The 20,267-nt window shown below is 35.3% G+C and overlaps 1 protein-coding gene across 1 annotated transcript; it reads left to right on the top strand.

The window, feature by feature from the left end:
• The first annotated feature begins 14,614 nt into the window (after positions 1-14,614).
• LOC131425282 (achaete-scute complex protein T3-like) lies at positions 14,615-16,529 on the top strand. Its single transcript, XM_058587040.1, has 2 exons — positions 14,615-15,765; positions 15,926-16,529. The coding sequence occupies exon 1, from the start codon at positions 14,827-14,829 to the stop codon at positions 15,730-15,732; it is 906 nt and encodes a 301-aa protein (XP_058443023.1). The 5' UTR covers positions 14,615-14,826; the 3' UTR covers positions 15,733-15,765; positions 15,926-16,529.
• The last annotated feature ends 3,738 nt before the right edge of the window (positions 16,530-20,267 follow it).

Below are 20,267 nucleotides of genomic sequence, written 5' to 3'. Positions count from 1 at the left end.
ACAAAATGTGCTGTCCAATATATTTTGTCTTGCCAGTTGATTGTCAAATCGGCGTAAGCTATATCGTTCTTCAGTTACGGATGTACCGAATATTTCTCAGAAATGGTTAAATCGGATTTCACCGACTAAGATTCAAATCAAAGTTTGTGAAGTTTTTTGACATTCTGATTAATTTTATACGGAATCGACTGATCAAATTATTAATGCAAAATACCGATGGTCAAATTGATTCTGATAAAATAGATTTGTCTACCCACTGGAAAAACGGGTCTTCAATATCAAACGTGATCTAAGATATAATCTGAAATTAATATTCAACGAGACTACGTCTTAGTAAGTGTGGTGTAGGATGTCAAAGTTCTTAGATTGAATCAGATCGTAAGCTGCTAAGGTGTTTTGGAGTTTACGTAGTAAAAAAAGTACGGGTGTGTAATGTCAGAGACATAACTGGATGTCGTGAATACGAATAAAACTGACACGATTTCTTTACACTTTCGAATTCGAATTGATAGTTGATCGATTGTGTGAATTGCGAAACTTTCCCCGTTTTCACTACTAAAATTTTCAAAAATTTTTGACGTCGATTATCTCATTTCGGATTTGCATATTTCATTGAAAGAAACTATCAAGATGCTGTAAAGGATTCATTTTTGCCTTTTAGAAGGACCAAATTGTGGAATTCTCTACGATATTTAGCACAGTTCGGAACATTTTTCTAGAACGATTTTCGCACAGCGAAAAGTGCACGAAGCAAATCAAATTATTTTGGATTTTCACTAAACTGATGATTTCTACCTTCGATTTGCAAAGAAGTAATCTTAATAGTTCTTTAGATAACATTTAGAGCCATTAGAACGGCTGATTCTATATAATGTTGTCCACTTTTCGTTTCTTGTTTTCTTTCTCTCCAATGCATACCATCAGCAACTGATGCAATCGTTCTTGCTTGAATTGAAACTAGCTTTGCGTACAAACCGACACATACACTCGCAGTGCCAAATGATGCGAAACTGGTTTAATGCGTCTTCTCGTCTTGACGACCGGAAGGCAAATGAGAACTACGACCTGAGCGTTTGAGGGTTTTAACCACGCAGAAGGTGAGCTCTCCGATGCCGCTGTTTGAATGCGTCTTCTCGCCCCGACGTCTGCTTTTATCCAACGCACAAGAAGAAATGATCGATTTACGACCACAGTTCCCCTTTTATAACGTTCAGTTGATGATGTGCCTGACTACCTCAAAATCGTCGAACAAAAACTCTTGAAAATTTTGCTTGCGCATCGCGAAATCCGAACTACTCGCACAGTACTATTACTCGTACTTCCTGTTGGCGAAATGGTTGAATGTGACCAAATCAACTGTCATTATCCCAATGAAAGGGTTCGGAGATCGTTCCTTAGGAATCATGATTTGAGGGCAATTGAAAGTCGAAAATTGCAAAAGCGTCCAAAAGAATGGGCAACAGTTTTAGACGGAGCCCTCCGCTTTCCTTCCGAGAAGAGGTACAAGCAAGTTAAAAGTATCACTACAATCTAGAATCGATATAAAAAACGAAGATGAAGATGAAATTTTGTTACGATATACAAGATGATGAAACCAATTTCAAAGCAAACTTAAAACAGTTTCTTGAACAGGAACATTTTTCGAATACAGAAAGAGGAAAGCTAGCGAAAATGTTCAAATATATTAAGCTGTCAAATCTTGCAAAGAAATATTTCGTTTGGCAGGACATATAGTCATGTCGCTGCCATGGTGCCTCTTACATCGCCTACGTCTACTGCATTTTCTAATGCAGAACGAATGTACCGTTCTGTATTGACTGAATTTGGCATCTTACCATTACGGAGAATAAACTATGGAGTGGTATGCCATGAACAACATCCATGTGGTACCCAAGGACATGAACAGTATTGGGCTATCGTCAAGAATGCTGGAAGTCGTTTTAAAAGTTTCCTGATATACTTTTGAAACTCTTAAAAACCTAAATATGTTTGAAACAGGCCAAACGAGTAGATGCTGAAAAGAGCATTTAAGGAGTCCATTTGATTCAATTTATTGTAAATTAAACGTAAAATATCATCTCAGATTGTCATATTACATTCTATTAAAAAAATCGTGTAAACCAAATTAATGATTTTTGAGTCAGAAATGACATATGATCATTCTATCTTATACAATTTTAAACACTAGCATACATTAATTTTTGTTTTGCCTTTCTCATATAGAAAGGTTATTCAATCACTGTGAAAACCGACTTTTGAACCGAGGCCCGGAGGGCCGAGTGTCAAATACCATTCGACTCAGTTCGTCGAGTACACAAAATGTTTGTTTGTGTATGTGTGTGTATGTGCGTATGTGGGTATGTAACGTTTTTTTTGCACTAACTTTTCTCGGAGATGGCTGAACCGATTTTCACAAACTTAGATTCAAATGAAAGGTCTTGTGGTACCATACAAAGTTCCTGAATATTATTTGGATCCGACTTCCGGTTCCGGAATTATGGGGTCAAATGTGCAAAAAATTGTGAAAATAAGTGCACTAACTTTTTTCAGAGATGGCTGAACCGGTTTTCACAAACTTAGATACAAATGAAAGGTCGTGAGGTCCCATACCTGAATATTATTTGGATCCGACTTCCGGTTCGGGAGTTATGAGGTAAAATGTGCAAAAAAAAGAAAATATGTGTTCTAACTTTTCTCATAGATGGAGCGACTGATTTTCACAAACTTAGGTTCAAATGAAAGGTCATGTGGTCCCATACGTAATTTCCGACTTGTAGGGTAAAGTGGGTTAGAAATTGTATACCATCACTGAAAATGGGGAAAAACCTTAAAATTTTTTTAAAATCGACCTCAAATCTTTTCCAATTGATAGTTTTTATCAGTAGACGGTCAAACAAACTGATTTCGGTTATTCTTTCAAGAATCAATACCACAGTATTATATATGATAGTATGATTGATATGAGAAAGGCATCATTACACCACTGGGTGGATTAAAATAAATTTTTTTGTTTTAACTTTCTAACTCGCTAGTTACGGCAGCTCACAGTCTGTAGTTTCTCACACAATTGATCGTTACGTCAGAATAATACGAATGATTGCGTTCGGTGATGCTGCAAAATGCAAAGTATGGAGTTACCTGGTGACATGCATATGAGTTGAGATAGTTCGAATTTTCCCTTTTAGATTGAAAATTACGAGAGGTTAGAAAAGTTATTTCAGTAATGTGAAATTCAACTATTTGACGAATTACGTTCTTATAATTAATTACGAGAATTCAATTCATAAAAATCTGGCACCAGTAAAATTGGCGTTTTTTTCTGTTGTACACACTAAGACGACAAAATGTTTTTTTGATTGCAAAAGATTATTTTATAACTATTAGAACAGTATAAACCTCGAAAACAGTCCATAATTAATTTGGATGAAAAAATTATGAATATAGAGTCGGAACTGTCATAAAAAAAATCGCATATAACTCATGTCCCATCTTATACAGCAGATGCACCCTTTTCCGGTTCCAAAGAGCTGCAGTTTATTGTGCAATTATCGCGTACTTTGACTCGCCCTCAAATCTAGAGCAATCAAAAAGATGCACCTTGAGCAGCAATCGTCAGAATTAGTATATGCAGAGAAAAAAAAATGGCAGAGCCCGATTTTAGTTTTCGGGAATAAGGACACACTCGCATCTGGACTTCCCGTTTCCTTTTTCCAGGTTCGGTGCGCGAAGTTTCAACTGATACAATAGGATGAAGGAATGAGTAAGGAAAAAACTGTTGTTTGCGTATTCATCCTGCAACCGGCACGCAGGCAATGCAATGGGTGCGCGCGTGCGTCCAGACTTCGGAATCGGGAGACGAAAGGATCAGGTTGCAGATTGTGTTGCAAAGCTGTCGGTGCATATTCTCCGGCACAGACGGGGTAGACTTTATAGCAAAAAGGACTTTATTGCTGAAGCCTACTGCATCAATGCCAATTCTTTCATTCTTTCCATGTTTTCTTGTGGGCCTGCGACGTAGATTTTCCATCGTTTCGGATTTAGTTTTTTTTTCTTGTTGTTGCATTTGCTTCCGATGCTAATGTGCTGGCGGTTATGCCAGGTGTAGACTTTTTTCGGGAGGATCTTTTGGCAGTCGACGACCGATAGTTCGATGAACGTGTGTGGCTCGTGATGAAATGAGTGAGCACCAGCTGGTGTAAATTTTCCAATATGATTTGTGTTTTTGAATTTGCAGAAATTCGAATCGGAACTATGTTTTTTGTCAACGAAGCATGCATAGTATGTTTGTTGCAGATTGTTGATTTACTTCATAATTTCGTGTATTATTAAATTGCTGCTAAACGATCACATATTTATGTGAAAATAATGTCTGAGAAAAGAGAGAAACAAACTTAGGGTACTAAATCTTAAAGAAGACCTCAAAGTAACTTCTTCCCCATTGAATATCTGTTTAGATTTTTCCTTTCCATTATATATGATGAAAGTCTCTCTTGTTAGTACAGTCGCCATATTATTTTGCCGATTACTCGGACTAGTTGCAAATGGAAGATCTTTTTGTCAGTCAGAAGGCTATTGTTTTCGTTCTTTGATCCTTTGTTTACTATTTGAATTGTTCAAAGCTTTACATCAAAATTTTCAGGTTTTTAATAATATCTGTCCCAACCGAGCTTGAATATCAAATATATTTTAAAATTGAGATACCTCATCGTAATACGTATCAAACAAGGTATCGATTGTAAGAATGAGTCAAATATTCACGAATATATGATATTTTTGTGAAGTCGATTTTTTCGCCATGTCCCAATTCTAAATCAAAATTAGAAACAATGTTTAATACATTCGTTTTTGAATGATTGAAGCATTGAATACAGTAATTTTCACCATAGTATTTTGGCTCAATTTGTTTTTAGCTCTATCTCTTTTTGGCAACATAATTGTTCGACTGTGACGCGTTAATCCTTATATAGGAAATTCTGCATTTTCTCCAAATTCAATGTGATATCCCATGTAGTTTTATAACTACAATAAGAATTTTTTTTACATGGAGGTACCATACCGTTTTAAAAACCATGTTAATTGAAGAGACATTTTATTACCTTTTTTAATACACTTTCACTTTTCAAAAAACATCACTTAAAAATTCTGTCGGATCTGGATGAACTTTTCGGGGACTTTTCAAAGAATTTAATAACCTTGTATTTGCATCATAGTTTGTAAAAATCGTTTAAGAAATTTCCGAGAAAATTGATTGCACTTTTTTCATAGATGTGCACATATTGCCTTGTAATTCCGGAACCGGAAGTCGGCTCCAGATGAATTTCAATAGCGAGCTGTGGGACCATAGGACCTTTCGTTTGAATCTAAGTTTGTGAAAATCGGTTCATCCATCTCTGAGAAAGTGACATTATTTGTCACATACACATAGACATGCCTCCGTTTAAAATTCAGTTTTCACTGTTATTGTATAGCCTTTCTATATAGGAAAGGTAAAACCTTGCGAAAGATTGGACGAAACAACAAACGAAAAGAAAATATTGCCGCTGGAAACTTCATAACAAGATTTATTTTTTTCAGTAGACTAGATTGCTTCAATCAATATTTTGAAAAAAAAACAAGTTTTTTAACTTGTGCGTCCCTGTCAATTTTTCGACAGAAAATTTTTACAGTAAATTAAATCGAAAATAAATGTTTCAAATGAACGAACTTTAGATAAAGTTAACTGTATCGCTTCAGATTCACAAAATTTTCGGTTGGAATAAATTAACTTAAATTTAGCTATTAAAATTAACGCTTTTGTTTAATAAAATCATACATTGTTGTTAGGAATAAAATGATTTCTTTCTAACTAGCTTGCAAAGAAATTTTTGATACAAATTCAATTTCGATTTATTTTCGATTCCAAAATCTTAAAAGCCAAGCTTTTGATTGATATTGGAAACTTTTCTGACATTTAGCCCTTTTGTCACGAAATTAAAGTTATTCACATACTTTAATCAAGCTCTAGAATTTTAATATTTATAGTATCCAAAGAATCGGTGCTTCATCAGTCCGGTCCAGATAGAAATTAATTATTATAAGTTATCTAGGAAATAAAACAAGCAGATAAAATTTTACTTATTATTTTTTGATTTATGTTGAAGGGAGAAATTCTAATCAACATGAATCATATTTATGGGGGACGGGTTTAGCGTGATGGGATGGAATTCTCAAGCACGCACATAGGATCAGAAAGTTTGAAATGAACTTAAGGCTACAACCTCTATAACCGTTTTGTTATTTAAAACATTCTCCATTTCTATGCGTGTAAAACGTTTGAGTAGAGAGGGCTGGAATACACCACCCATGAGCACTTGTAAAACTAATGAAGCTTGAGAAAAAGTTCTGTTCATTTCCGAAGATACTAGGGTAAGGGCTCCCTATTTCATCTCAGCTCCAATTTCCATCTCATTCCTTCACCTCATAGCTTTGTACATTAATCATATCTTTAAACGTACCTGAACAAAACTGTGGAACGTTTTAAAACATTTATTCTAGGTTTTGCCACACTTTCCAATTGAAAAAAATAGTTAAAAAACCTTCAACGATCGCTTTTTTCATTTAAAATAAACTCACTTTTTGATTTAGGAACCACTTTCTTCTGAAGTTTTACAATTCATCATGTTTCTGTATATTTACTAATCGATTCGTCTCAAAACATGATCATTATTTCACATAATTACACAACTATTCAATGTTGGATGACTTTATAGTTAGTAATGTTCACTTTCCACTCATTTATTCAACGATTAAAGATTTCTGAAATTACCTGATGAGCAATAAAAGCAATGAAAAATATAAGATGAAAATTTGCACTTAATTCACTTGATTGCGCTTTAGTTTTCATCTCATTCGTATTGCAAGGTTGCCAAGTTATCTCATAATTTTAAATAAAAAAATTTATTTTTACTTCTTTAAAATACCATCAACAAGTATTTTTTGGTATCCGTGACATTAGTTTAATTATATCATTGATATTTATACAGGGTGATTTTTTAAGAGCTTGAGAACTTTTTTAAACAATAAAACGCATAAAATTTGCAAAATCTCATCGGTTCTTTATTTTAAACGTTAGATTGGTACATGACATTTACTTTTTGAAGATAATTTCATTTAAATGTTGACCGCGGCTGCGTCTTAGGTGGTCCATTCGGAAAGTCCAATTTTGGGCAACTTTTTCGAGCATTTCGGCCGGAATAGCCCGAATTTCTTCGGAAATGTTGTCTTCCAAAGCTGGAATAGTTACTGGCTTATTTCTGTAGACTTTAGACTTGACGTAGCCCCACAAAAAATAGTCTAAAGGCGTCAAATCGCATGATCTTGGTGGCCAACTTACCGGTCCATTTCTTGAGATGAATTGTTCTCCGAAGTTTTCCCTCAAAATGGCCATAGAATCGCGAGCTGTGTGGCATGTAGCGCCATCTTGTTGAAACCACATGTCAACCAAGTTCAGTTCTTCCTTTTTTGGCAACAAAAAGTTTGTTAGCATCGAACGATAGCGATCGCCATTCACTGTAACGTTGCGTCCAACAGCATCTTTGAAAAAATACGGTCCAATGATTCCACCAGCGTACAAACCACACCAAACAGTGCATTTTTCGGGATGCATGGGCAGTTCTTGAACGGCTTCTGGTTGCTCTTCACTCCAAATGCGGCAATTTTGCTTATTTACGTAGCCATTCAACCAGAAATGAGCCTCATCGCTGAACAAAATTTGTCGATAAAAAAGCGGATTTTCCGAATGGACCACCTAAGACGCAGCCGCGGTCAACATTTAAATGAAATTATCTTCAAAAAGTAAATGTCATGTACCAATCTAACGTTTAAAATAAAGAACCGATGAGATTTTGCAAATTTTATGCGTTTTATTGTTTAAAAAAGTTCTCAAGCTCTTAAAAAATCACCCTTTATATATAAATAAAACTGTTTCGGATTCTAATATTACCAAATAAAGCGTGTTAAATACTAATCAAATAACCATTGTGGCAAATTTAGTAGCACTGGTTTCTTTTCGCTATACGTCACCATAACACTGTTAAATGTGTGTGTTTCATCGGCTGTGCACAGAGATGCCAGATATTTTCCTAGAAAATATGTATCTGCTCTATCTGTTTTCACTAATAAAATGAATTAAATTCATATTCAACTCAAATTTAAATCAAATTCAAATTGGTTTCAAATTTCAATATAAATGTTTATCAGTTTTCATCATCAAACATTTGCACAAAAGATTTCCATTTTAACATGTGATTTGTCCGTTGATTAATAAACTTTTAAAGAAGTACTGCAATCAAATACTATTAAGATACTCAGAGAGAAAAGTCTAACGTTTTACTTCCCACTTTTTATGAACCTTTACAAACCTGTATTAAATTTAGAAAATCTGTAATCTGATTTAACGAACGCGAACGCAAAAATCTATACAATACAGATAAATCTGTATGAATGGCATCTCTGATACAGCATTTTGTTTTTAGAAGGGGTAATGCCTAAATAGTAAAAATTCTATTTTTGTTTTATTTTAAGTTCTCCAAATTAACTGCAGGGTAAAATTTAAACTTTGAAACGAAAGGTAATAAAAACGATCCAAAAAGTTTTAAACGTCGAAATGATTCCTAACTGTTTTTTTTTAAATATCGTGTGTTGTCTCATAGTTGGAATTAGGCCCTTTTTAACGAAAATTCGGACATTTTGAACCTGAGAGTGTAATAGTGCAATATTTTGGTTTTGATTGCTGTCGCCATTGCTAATTCATGGGATGAATAAAGGACCAACGATAGGATGAATATAAAACCTTTGAGATGGAATTAGGAGCACAGTAGTGAACATATCATAAGTGTTTTTAGCTGATTTTTTAAATATTATAATTTCGAAGGAATGTGGAGCAAGGCGAATTAAGCAGATATATGAAAAAATCGTAGTGATTTTGGTGGCTGAATCAGGTTTTTAAGGTAACGTCCTTACAAATGAGAAAACGGCTACGGTCGTCAACATGACTATAACCGCAGCTAACAGATATACACGCTCACATATGAACTGTGTGTAAAATTTGCTCAATCAGCGTGGCGAACACTTGCAGATGTCACTACGATCGAAACAAGGTGCTACCACGATTTGGGTGCCGCTTTCGCTTGAGACACATTTTTTTGTGCAACATTCACTACACACTAGATTTTTGTTTTGTTGGTTAAAATGACAAGCTTATTTTTGTTTTATTCCGATCGAATTCTCGTGTGATTTATGTGACATGGAAATAAAGTTGTCTTTAACACTTCATGTGATAAATGTTGAAATTGTTATAGTTGGAATATTTCTATAACTGGCTGGAGGATTTTTTTTTTCGTTACGGAACGTAGTGGAACGTTTTAAAAGATCGTGGTGAACAGTCGAGGAGGTGGCAGTAGTGTTTTCAACGTATAACAAATTTGAAATTTACACAGGAATTGTTCGAGCTTGTATATCTGTTATCTGTGTTATAACTGAGTGAGAAGACATGGGTATTTGATGTAAATTTATGCATCCATGTTAGAGTCAATGGTAATTTACGACAGTGATTGAAGATCCGAAGACTGAATCAATATTTCATGGAACGACAGTCACTACTCACGAGAATTGTTAAATGAACGGTTTTGGATAACTTTCAAACTTTTTGTTAAATTTGCTCTAATAAACGTTTTCTGACATACAGTCTGCTTTTTTTTTAAATTTTTCGTTGATAGTGTGATTATTACACTCTAATCAGAAACCATGTTAATTCCGGAGTCCGTCCATAAAAATACTGTGTAAAAAGCTACCTTAGTGTAAATCGATTAACTGTGTTCGACTACAACCACTGAAAAGCAAACATTGATGCAAAAAACATGTGGATCGAAAAAAAATGTATCATCTCACTGCTAGATGGATAAAGAACGCAGGAGCAGAGATTAATGGGGGTATCGTTACCCTATTTGGTATAAATATTTCGTCAATGAAAAGTAACCTTCTTCATCCAGTTACAGTTGGATATTCCTATTTGATCGTTCTCTAGCATTCCAATCAGATGGATAAATTATGGCACCTTGGACAAGTCTCATAGTGAAGTCAACTCAATTTCATGAAGGATTCAATATGAACAAGTTTTGATTTCAAAGCTTTGTGTTGTGAGCGTAATTTAGTATTATCAACCATCTAACGATTGTGTTCGAAGTTTGTTCAACTGACGGGAATTTCATAACCGTGCAATCCATTTTCGAAGATAATCATAATTTCTTCAAACATCTGCGTGAGTGTGCATTTCTACAATCAACCATGTTGTAATGAATGCTTCCAAAACATCAAGTTCATTTAGTAGAACAGTAAATGAAAGTTCGTAGGGCTGTGTATTTTCTGCGAGACTGATAGTACTTGTTCAATTAATATATCATATCTAAACTATTTTTCTCTTTGATACTTAACAAATTTAACAAATTTTGTTATTTTAACACTCCGAAATAAAAACTGAGAATCAAAGTCGTTTGTAAAAAAAAGTAGGAACGCTTACTTTGACTGATCATATTTCAGTCGTTAGTAGTCCGATTTTGAAAATTTAGAAGATAATTTTTTAACAATATAAATGAACTGTGACATTCTTCAATTATTCATTGATAATCAAATCGTAATCGAACTATAAACGTAATCAAAAATCTAAGTATAAGTAACGGAAATTATTACATATCTTGAAATACAAAGGGATGACATATGTACAAATAGATTACAAGAAACAAAAGTTTGTATTTCGAGTTTTCTCCAAATAACTCAAAACATTCATATTTTCACAGCAACTTTGGAAATACTCGGCACTTTTTAGGAATGCTGCGTAAATAGCTAAGTACTTTTGGATACCCATCGATTGATTTTTATACAAGCCATGATTAACAGAACAGAATTTTTTTCTAATTTTCCAGGAATGTTAAAAAAATTGATATAAGCACAGAAAATTTCAAATATCAAATGTTTGACACTCAACAAGGTATTCAAAGCAATAATTTAAGCATTCACAATCGATTGAATAATGCTCCAGCGTGAATTTGTGAAAGGAAATATTATCATGTTTATTGAAAAATCCTAAAAAAATCAAAGTCTTGGCATTACATTCCTTTTGTGGAATTTAGCATTTCTGTTTCAACAGACTTCACAGACGATTCTTAGTGTACAGAATCATTGCATGGCTAGTACGATGGATCCTACTGACACTAAGAATCCTTCCAGATCGGCGCTCGAACATACGACAACTGGCTTGTAAACCAGCCTCCTATGCATTGAACCGCCAACACGGGGTTTCAAAAAATTTTAAATTTTTGCGATATCTCGGATTTAACAAGCCATACTAAGTACACATCCAAGATTTTTTATATCAATCATATAAGTTTGATACCAGCTAAACTTTGAATAGTGGAATTATTTAGTATTTATTAAAAATCTCAAAAACTTAAATATTTTCACAAAAGTTCTAGAATCTTTGAAGTTTTTGACATTTGCTATTCAAAGTGATATTCAAAGCTAACATCTTAAGCATTTTTGTTCTCCAATCGATTGAAGTTTGCACCAGCTAAGATTGGTGGAGGGGAATAATGTCCTATTTACTGAAAATTTTTCTTCTGTTAATCATAGCTTTTATAAAAATCAATCGATGAGAAATCAAAGAAAAATCTTAGCTGTTTGCTCAGTATTCTTAAAAAAGTACCGAGTATATCTAATTTTCTAAAATTTCTGTGGAAATATCTATTTTTTGTGATATTTTGAGAAAACTCAAAACATAAGTTTTCATTTCTTGTTGCTATTATCAAATTCAATCTATTGGTATATGAGAATACAATATGTTGGTATATGAGAATACAGATATGTCATAAATACGAAGTTTCCCATTACTAATGCCTGGACTTTTGATTACATTTATAGTTAGATCAGCTGAGATATAGTCAGTCAAAAAAGCGTTCCCACTTTTCAGGGTACCCTGGGTAGTCCACACAACTTTTTAGCTCCTTGGTATTTGGAGTGTTAAGGAAATACTGGAGATTGTTTTATTAACCATTTAACTTTGTCAGTTAGTTCCCAACACACTGAAGATTGAAGTCGATCATAATTCATGAAATTCACAAAAAAGCGTGTTCTGATGAAAGCAGCTTGTAAATTGTTGAATTGCAATAGCTTTTTTTTTGTATACATTTTCTTCACACCATTAATGAATGTTCATTCACAGAACTTCCAATACTATATTATGTGTAGTAGTTCTAGAAGGTCTTCAAGAACATCTTTTGACTAACGATTGTTTCAAGTCCACTTGAACTTGTTTTTCTCATAATCAGTATCGAAGACGAAAAATATGCGGGAAAAACACCAATTAATGAAATAGTAAAAAAAACGTTAGAAAATTACACAAATTTGGCAGAACTTCATTTCAATCTTTTTCTAGTATGTTTTCGCGTTGGATACTGATAAACAATCCTGCTTTTTGCTTTTATATTAGATTATCATCAGCTATGGGATGAACTTTCAAGATATTAATCATAATGAATAATGGATTATATGAAGGTAGCCAATAAAGACTGAGCAGTTTTTATGCGTATAATCATGTGAATTTATGCTTGGGAGCCTGTTTCTCATTTATATTGTTCCAGCTGGTTTTTTTTCATAATTCATTTCCAGAGATTTATTTTAAAATTTTTTAATTACCTATTTAATAACTATTGCTGTTTACCAATATTAATATTCAATTAATATTCATAATTACCATGCGCAAAAACGTATGCTCATCATGTCTATTTGATAAATTTGTTCTAATCAATGAAAGAACGAAACAAAACAGCGAATTACACAAATCACAGCGTGACAAAATGAATGATATTGTTACAGCATGCGAATTCATGTAGTTGAAATGGTTAAGTTTAAGTTTTGCTATACTTGCTTGCTGTGTTGCGTCAAAAGCCTAACTCAGTTTTTCTTAATTTGGTATTTTAGGAAAAGACAATGATGCTACCAACCTTCAAAAATAAAACTGCACCAATTTATTCGTGTGTTCCTATCATACAAGCTTTCTCAGAGATTAACCCCTTATCGATCAAGGGAAATGTTTCCCTTCTATAAAAATCGTTATAGATTCTTCAATTACTATTAAATCGATGTTTTATTTTACTAAATGTTAAAGAAAACTCATTTCCAAGGCGACAAAATGTGTTTCTGAATGAATAATTAAAAAGAACTATCAATCTTTATTGCACTAAAAAGTTTGTGCAAAATGACGTATAGAAAATAGAATACACAATAAATGTGTTATGTGCAACGTCCACAAGTACATGAAATCGTTTCGTAGAATTCCATTACTAACTATTTATTTTACTATTCTGATAATCAAAGCAATAAATTAAATTACGATATAATAAACCCAACTCTTTTTTATTTATTTCTAAGAATAATAGGGAAATATATTTCCCATGAAATTGTAGGAAACTTATGCACCCTGCTATGTTTTCGGGTGATATTCTCTTAATTTCCACCCCCAATAGCTAAAATATTGTCATGTACTGACATATTTCGTCCTGCAAATCTTATGGTCGTGAAGGGGTTAATATGATCTATCGAAAAAACTGTAACCGATGAAAATCTAGTAAAACTCAAATGCCTCACATCACCCGAAATCAAATTATTCGGTCGGGCAACTTGTTGTCGTACACTTGCATCTGATGGAGTTGATGCAGCCTCCGAGATGGTGCACATGCAACTAACTTTATGAGATCCTGACCTACACTCCGGCACCCAGCAGCATCAGGATCGTCAGACTCTCTTTCTCTCTTGTGACGCACACAGATCACCGTGAGTCCAAGAAGCAGTCTTATGCTGTTCAGTTTCTTAGTTTAATCAAAAATAATGAACAAAAAAAAAGAAAACAACCGAAAAAAAATGCAGCTTTTGCGTCGCACGACTCAAAAGTGATCGGCGCGCGCGACTTGGTCCTGTGTATACACAGAGCACATCTGCCCCGCACACCAACAGCCAAAGGCTCCCAGCCATGCTCCAACAGTCGGGCGAGCAAGATAGAAATACAACTTCCTCCCTCTGCCAACCCACTGCACCAACAGGAAAATATGCTGCGTTGAGTCCGGTGCACATGTGTGTTGGGATGAAGTGAGACAGCCTGAGAACTGATGGTGGAAGTCGTCAGGGCAGGTGAGTGAATGCGAGGGCAGCTGAGCCATGCGACTTGCCGGGCGAGTGGCACGCGTGCCGCCAAGTTCGGCTACCGATCAGCTCAACTTCGGGCTCGCATAAACCTAAAACTTAAGCCATCACTAGTAGTAGTGTAGCAATCTGAGAGAGAGAGAATTTTTCTATTCTCTTATTCCTCCTGTATGCTTGCTTATGCTCAGCGAGGGTGGTGGAGGTATCCTGGTTATGCTGCTGCTGCACATGTGTTTTAGCCTCGAAAGACAGACGCAAAGGACTTCGGGACCTGTGCGTGAGTGAATGAATGAGTGTTGGTGGCTAGATCGTCCGGAGTAGGCACCTGAGCGAGAGTGTACAAAATGCAAGGGCTTAGGACGAAAAGGTATCATTTCGGGAGTAACCTCCATCGTTTTAACATCAACAGACTTTCGGAACAAGCAGTGCTAGTGCGGGCTTTGGCTGAGGCAAACGAATAAAAAATAACATTTTGGTTTTCTGGACTTCGTTTCAAGATCAGTTCAAAGCAAAGTGCGATCGAAAAAGGATCTAGTGAAAGATAGCAGTGCGTCTGGATTTTGGAACACTCACGTGCAAACAGGCAGCAGTGATTTTATGGCAACAGTAGTGAGAAGCATGGCTCTGGGACAAAATATTCACAATATTTTGCCGAATAATTGTATTCTATTGCAACAAAAACCGACGAATCATCAGGGAAAACGACCGATTGCTCCAGCCCCGATGATGGTGACCAGTCTTCCGCAGGCCGTCGGTCTCAAGACCAAGATAAGTGCATCGAAAAAGTTTGCCTATTGTGGGCTTCCGTATCCTCAGACTCCCCAGCAAACGGTGTCGGTTCAACGCCGAAACGCTCGGGAGCGAAACCGTGTCAAGCAGGTCAACAACGGATTTGCTAACCTACGACAACATATTCCCGGCACGGTTGTGACCGCTTTAACAAATGGAGGTCGTGGTGCCAGTAAAAAATTAAGCAAAGTGGATACCCTTCGCATAGCAGTCGAGTACATTCGCAACCTGCAGCGTATGCTGGATGAAAACAGTGAAAATACCAGCCAGAAGAGTTTGAATCAGGTCTCTTCCTCCAGTTCCTATTACGGCACTATGTCGGAACCTTCAACCGCTTCATCACCCGCTCCGTCACACTTATCGGAGAGTTCGACTTCCGGAACGATTATCTACAGTCAGATGGGTGGAACTACATTCAAACATGAACCCTACGACATTTATGTTGATCCATCAACTTCGCCAGCTCCGTCCTACACCTCCGAGACTTCCATTCAGCAACATCATCTACCACCTCAGCAGCACCATCAGATCATTATCCCCGGAATGACTAGTCTAAGTCCCAGTGGCAACAACAATTATATTCACGCAGTCGGTAGCCAACCGGTGGTGTACAAAACGGAACTGTATCCAAATCCTTACGCGGAGGAGATGAGCCCTCAGAACCCCGAAGATGAAGAGCTTCTCGATGCCATCTCCTGGTGGCAGCAGCAGTAATTTCATCTTGTTTTTTGCGACAATCGCCTTGAGGTTAGTATCGAATTTTCGCTCCACTCTGTCCTTTTTCCAATGAACGGGATTGTTTTTTCGGGCTTTCTTTCGCTCAGAACGACAAAAAAAAACAAATAGTCTTACAAAAAAAATTGGAAGAAAAGAATCTAAAGATTTTTCTTCTTTTATCTACTTACAGAGCAAGCCAAAAAAAAACTTCTTCGTACGACTTGTGTGTCGAACGAAAATTCCGGATGGCCGTATCGAAAGTGCTCTACAGCATTGGCAGTCGCGATGTCTGGAACTTCAGCCTGGAAAGCTAAGTCTCGAACTCCAGCCGCACGCCGCTGGCCATTGGTGGCATCCGGGAAACAAACAGACTGTACTACAACTAACTATCTAGTAAAATGGCTAAGGTTAGCAAGTCCTACTACTGTATACTGCCAATTGTTAGTCTTTAGCATATGAGATCAACAAAAAAAAACGCACACATGTGAAATCTAGTCAAACTCCCATCGGTAGTGGGACGGTGAGTCAAAGTGGTAATCCAAGTAAATATGTAATCTGTAATCGTTTAGCTTGTGCCTTAAGAAACATTGTTAGTAGCAATTAGGAGTTTGTATGAGGTATGCTTTGCGAGAAACAGAATTTGTTAGGCGACAGCACAACCAGTGACTTTTATGTACGTTAAGTTTAAACCTAGTTTAGGGAAAGTTAAGTATAAGAAACGTTTAAGTTGTATACAAATTTTGAAAATTATTTCCGGCCTGGAAAAAACAATAAACTGAAACAATAAATTTAAACCTTGACTTTATCTTATAAAATTTCGTACCTGTCGAAATCCTTCCCGAAACACCCGTGAGGGTCATAAAGTGAAGTTAATTACTTCACACCTCCTAAGAAAAATTTTGCCTAGTTCGCCAGATGTGATTTGCATTTTATTGAACCTGTTTACATGCATTGCACTGCGTTCAAACGAGGGACCATGCTGATTGCAGTTCCAGGTACTGCACCGTCTCAAGTGGTTCTTCCTTTCTGCTACTGCTGTGATTTATGGTTAGGTAAGGGAATTTATGGGCGAACACTGCAGAAATTTTTGCTTTTCTTGAACTTGAAATAAAAAAAAACACAAACGAAAAGAAAATCTCAGAACATCCAACCCACCAACCATCACGAAAGGAAAAAGGAGGCAACCAGGACGAAAGATCGGTGTAAGATTTGAAAAAGAAAGAGAAAAAAAACTGAATTCATTTTTTTTCAGACAGGAGGTTTCGTCTTTCAAAGGAAATGAATGATGGGATGCCTACGTCGTTTGAGAATAGTATTTCTGTGTCCTTTGCTTCGTTAAAAAGAAAAATAAAAATCGCTGGGCATAATAATACTGAGGGATTTTCTCTAAGAATAATTTGAAGAAGTAGAAAGAAATTACTTTTACTTAAGAACGGATCGGTTGAATCCTTAGACTTCCATTTGTGATTAACATAGACTAATTAAATCTGACGATGACTTATAGTCTTATATGTATCATTACAAACATCGGCTTTTTAATGTTGTTAATTCAAATTCACATTAAAAATAGTTCAGTTTTATGAACCCATTGAAAATTTCGCCGAAAATATCGTGACAGTATTGTACCCAGCAGTGAAACAATTCAACGATTAACGTTAATTTGTTAAAACAACAATCAATACGATGTCCAAATGATACATGCCAATAGACTATTTTAATCATTTCTACTCTATTGAGAATAAGGGAATGATTGTGTAATTTATCCATGGATCTGATTCACGTGCTCAAGTCCCATAGTAAAGTTAGCTTATAGGTACTTGGATAAAAAGGTATGGAGAGCCTTAAATTTCAAAAACTTTTTTTTATGGAGGAGACTTTGGTCCGCAATTTCAAATATTAATTATCTTAAGAGAATTCCAAAACCAAGGGATTAACAGGTAATCTTGATATCTTTAAAAGTTGCCATAAATTTTGAGTTATTCAAGATGCCGGATGGAAGGGAGTTGAAATAAATATGAAATCCGGTAAAGGATGAACGTTAGGCGAACGCTCAAGTTTCGGCTACGGGGTTATTTTTTCACAAAATTTTGCTTTCGTTGAATAAAACTAAGATAATGACGACATCACATCTTTACAAATACATGAAAAACTGTTCTGGCTGAGTTGTCAAAATTGAAAAGATAATTTTCATCTTAAATTTTAAAAATAAATATAAGACTACGTGGATCTTTTACGAACCTTCTCTCCCAAACCCTCGAAGATGAATGTAAACTTCAATTAATTGACTCTCCTTCCCAATCCTATGCACTTTAAGACAATGTTTTAAGCGCAGATAGCAGATCGCAATATACCAACTTCATGGCTTTAACCCTTAAATGAATGATTTTCTTTTTTGTTATGAAAAAATATTCTTGAAGTAAATCGAGTTTCTAAAAATTGGAAAGACAACAATTATTGAAATTGTAATTTACTTGAAATTGCAAAGGAAACAGTCGGAATATGGCAACCTTGTGAGTTTACGTATAGAATAAAATCAATTATGAAGAATTGCGTACATAGAGAAATATTTCAAAATATACCGTGATTTTATTTTCACTACAATAACAATAAATTAAAACTACTTTCAGTCGAGTTAGTTCGAATGTTCCGTAACACTAGAAATTTCAAATATTCCTTACAAAATTCGGTTTCCCAGCAATTCTACACTTTTTGCCAAAAATGGTAAAACCAACCCATGCACAACCTGAAAGAAATGAGCCTGTTTCATATGTGTTCCACTGAATTCAGGACGGCGCTAGTGTACCTAAACAATACGGGTGCAATGAATTATGAAACAAAAAGATTACAAGATAAACCAGTGCTTTATTACGTTATCTACGGTCACTGTGTATGCGTTCAGCAATATATTTAAAAGGAGTGTAATTTTCATGTTGTGACTCCGCAAGAACTCCTGAATGAAATGAAAATATTACGAATTTTTCTAAAAGCGCTGCATAGCAATAAACTCATCAATAACACACGTCATAAATCTCCAAACATGCGTAGATTTTAATTCTTTTTTAATCTTTTAATTCACTCTGCCCAACGTCTTATTTTTGGTCTAAAAGATAACTACTAATAGTAATTGATAGAACTAGAAATTAAGTGTGTTTTTTGAAATGTGGTGTTGGTGTGTGACTAAAGAATACCTAACGTATTTAGTCGTATCAATGAATTAGTAGCCAGTGGTAGGAGTATTTGTTATCATTGGATGATCTTCTAACGACTCGGATAAAGATAAGGAAATTGTTCTTTAAGATTCAGTAGAATACATTACTTCACGTTCATTGTTCTTTAAAATGTGATGAACTACTTTTAAACCTTCTATTGATGAAAAGAGAAAAATTATACTTATACTAAACCATAGTAACTTATCATCATAATTATTTTATTAATGTCAAGAAATGCTACCAAAACTTATTTTACTTATTTAAATAAAAAATTTAAATCGCAGATTGACGAAAAACATATACGTTATTTCCAAATATTATTCTATTTACGACGCCATTGTGGAACCAAGGAACCTTATATTCTCGATGTATGGGAGCTGTCAAGTTGTCCACGAGCTGGGTAAAACAGGACGCTTGGAATGCTATTCATAACCTTTGTAAACTGCTTAAGAGTTATTTACTAATTTGGGAATCGCAACATTCCGAAGGTCTCCCAGGAGTGGGTTCGCCAAGTTTTACTTCCGCAATTTCTGTACTCATTCTGGTTAGACTTTTTGATAAACAGTTTACGCTGTCTTGTAGATACAATTTTTGAGCATATATGTGGATGTTTTAATTACTGAATAAAAATCAGGGAAATAGTTTTTAACAATCAAATGCGGAGAAAAAAAATTCGCCCAACAACCCAAGGGCTTGGGTAGGTTGGCCGAGTTTGGTAAAATATGTGAAACATATCAAATGCATCAATGGAAAACGTTTATTAGTGAAAAAAGTAGCGTGCACGATTTTGTATTATGTAGAAACGTTAAAAAACTTCGATCCTCACTTTTCAGCCCTTTTAACTATTGTACACTTAGTTTCGGAAGCATTTGCGAACTTTTTACAGCTCTCGTTGCTATCTTTTCTTATACCAGCGTACACGCTTACGTTTGATTTAGATTTCCTCCTCCTCCAATGCTGCTTTTACTAACAAATCGGTCAAAATCAATCGGCGTTTACAACGTTCACACTCCTTCGAATCAGCTCATGCACTCGTTTTTTGGAAAGGTCTGACCTATTCAGAGATGCCAATATCTGCATCAGAGCTTTGTTCGGGATCAATATGTGTCATTTTCTAACATTTAACTAGTCTAAAAACTAACTTTGAAGATTTTGTGTTATCGTCATCTTCTATGACGGTTTGAAATTTAAAAACTCATCACCCTGCAATTCCAGATTCGAAAGTAGGAATCGGATAAATCTTAGCAATTTTGTATGGGTCAATAAGTCTTTTAATTAGAAGTTTTGCTAATGAAAATCATTTTGGACATCTTTGGGGAAACG

This window comes from Malaya genurostris, chromosome 1 (assembly GCF_030247185.1).
Source record: "Malaya genurostris strain Urasoe2022 chromosome 1, Malgen_1.1, whole genome shotgun sequence".
Lineage (NCBI taxonomy): Eukaryota > Metazoa > Arthropoda > Insecta > Diptera > Culicidae > Malaya > Malaya genurostris.
This window is presented reverse-complemented; position numbering and strand designations above follow the sequence as displayed.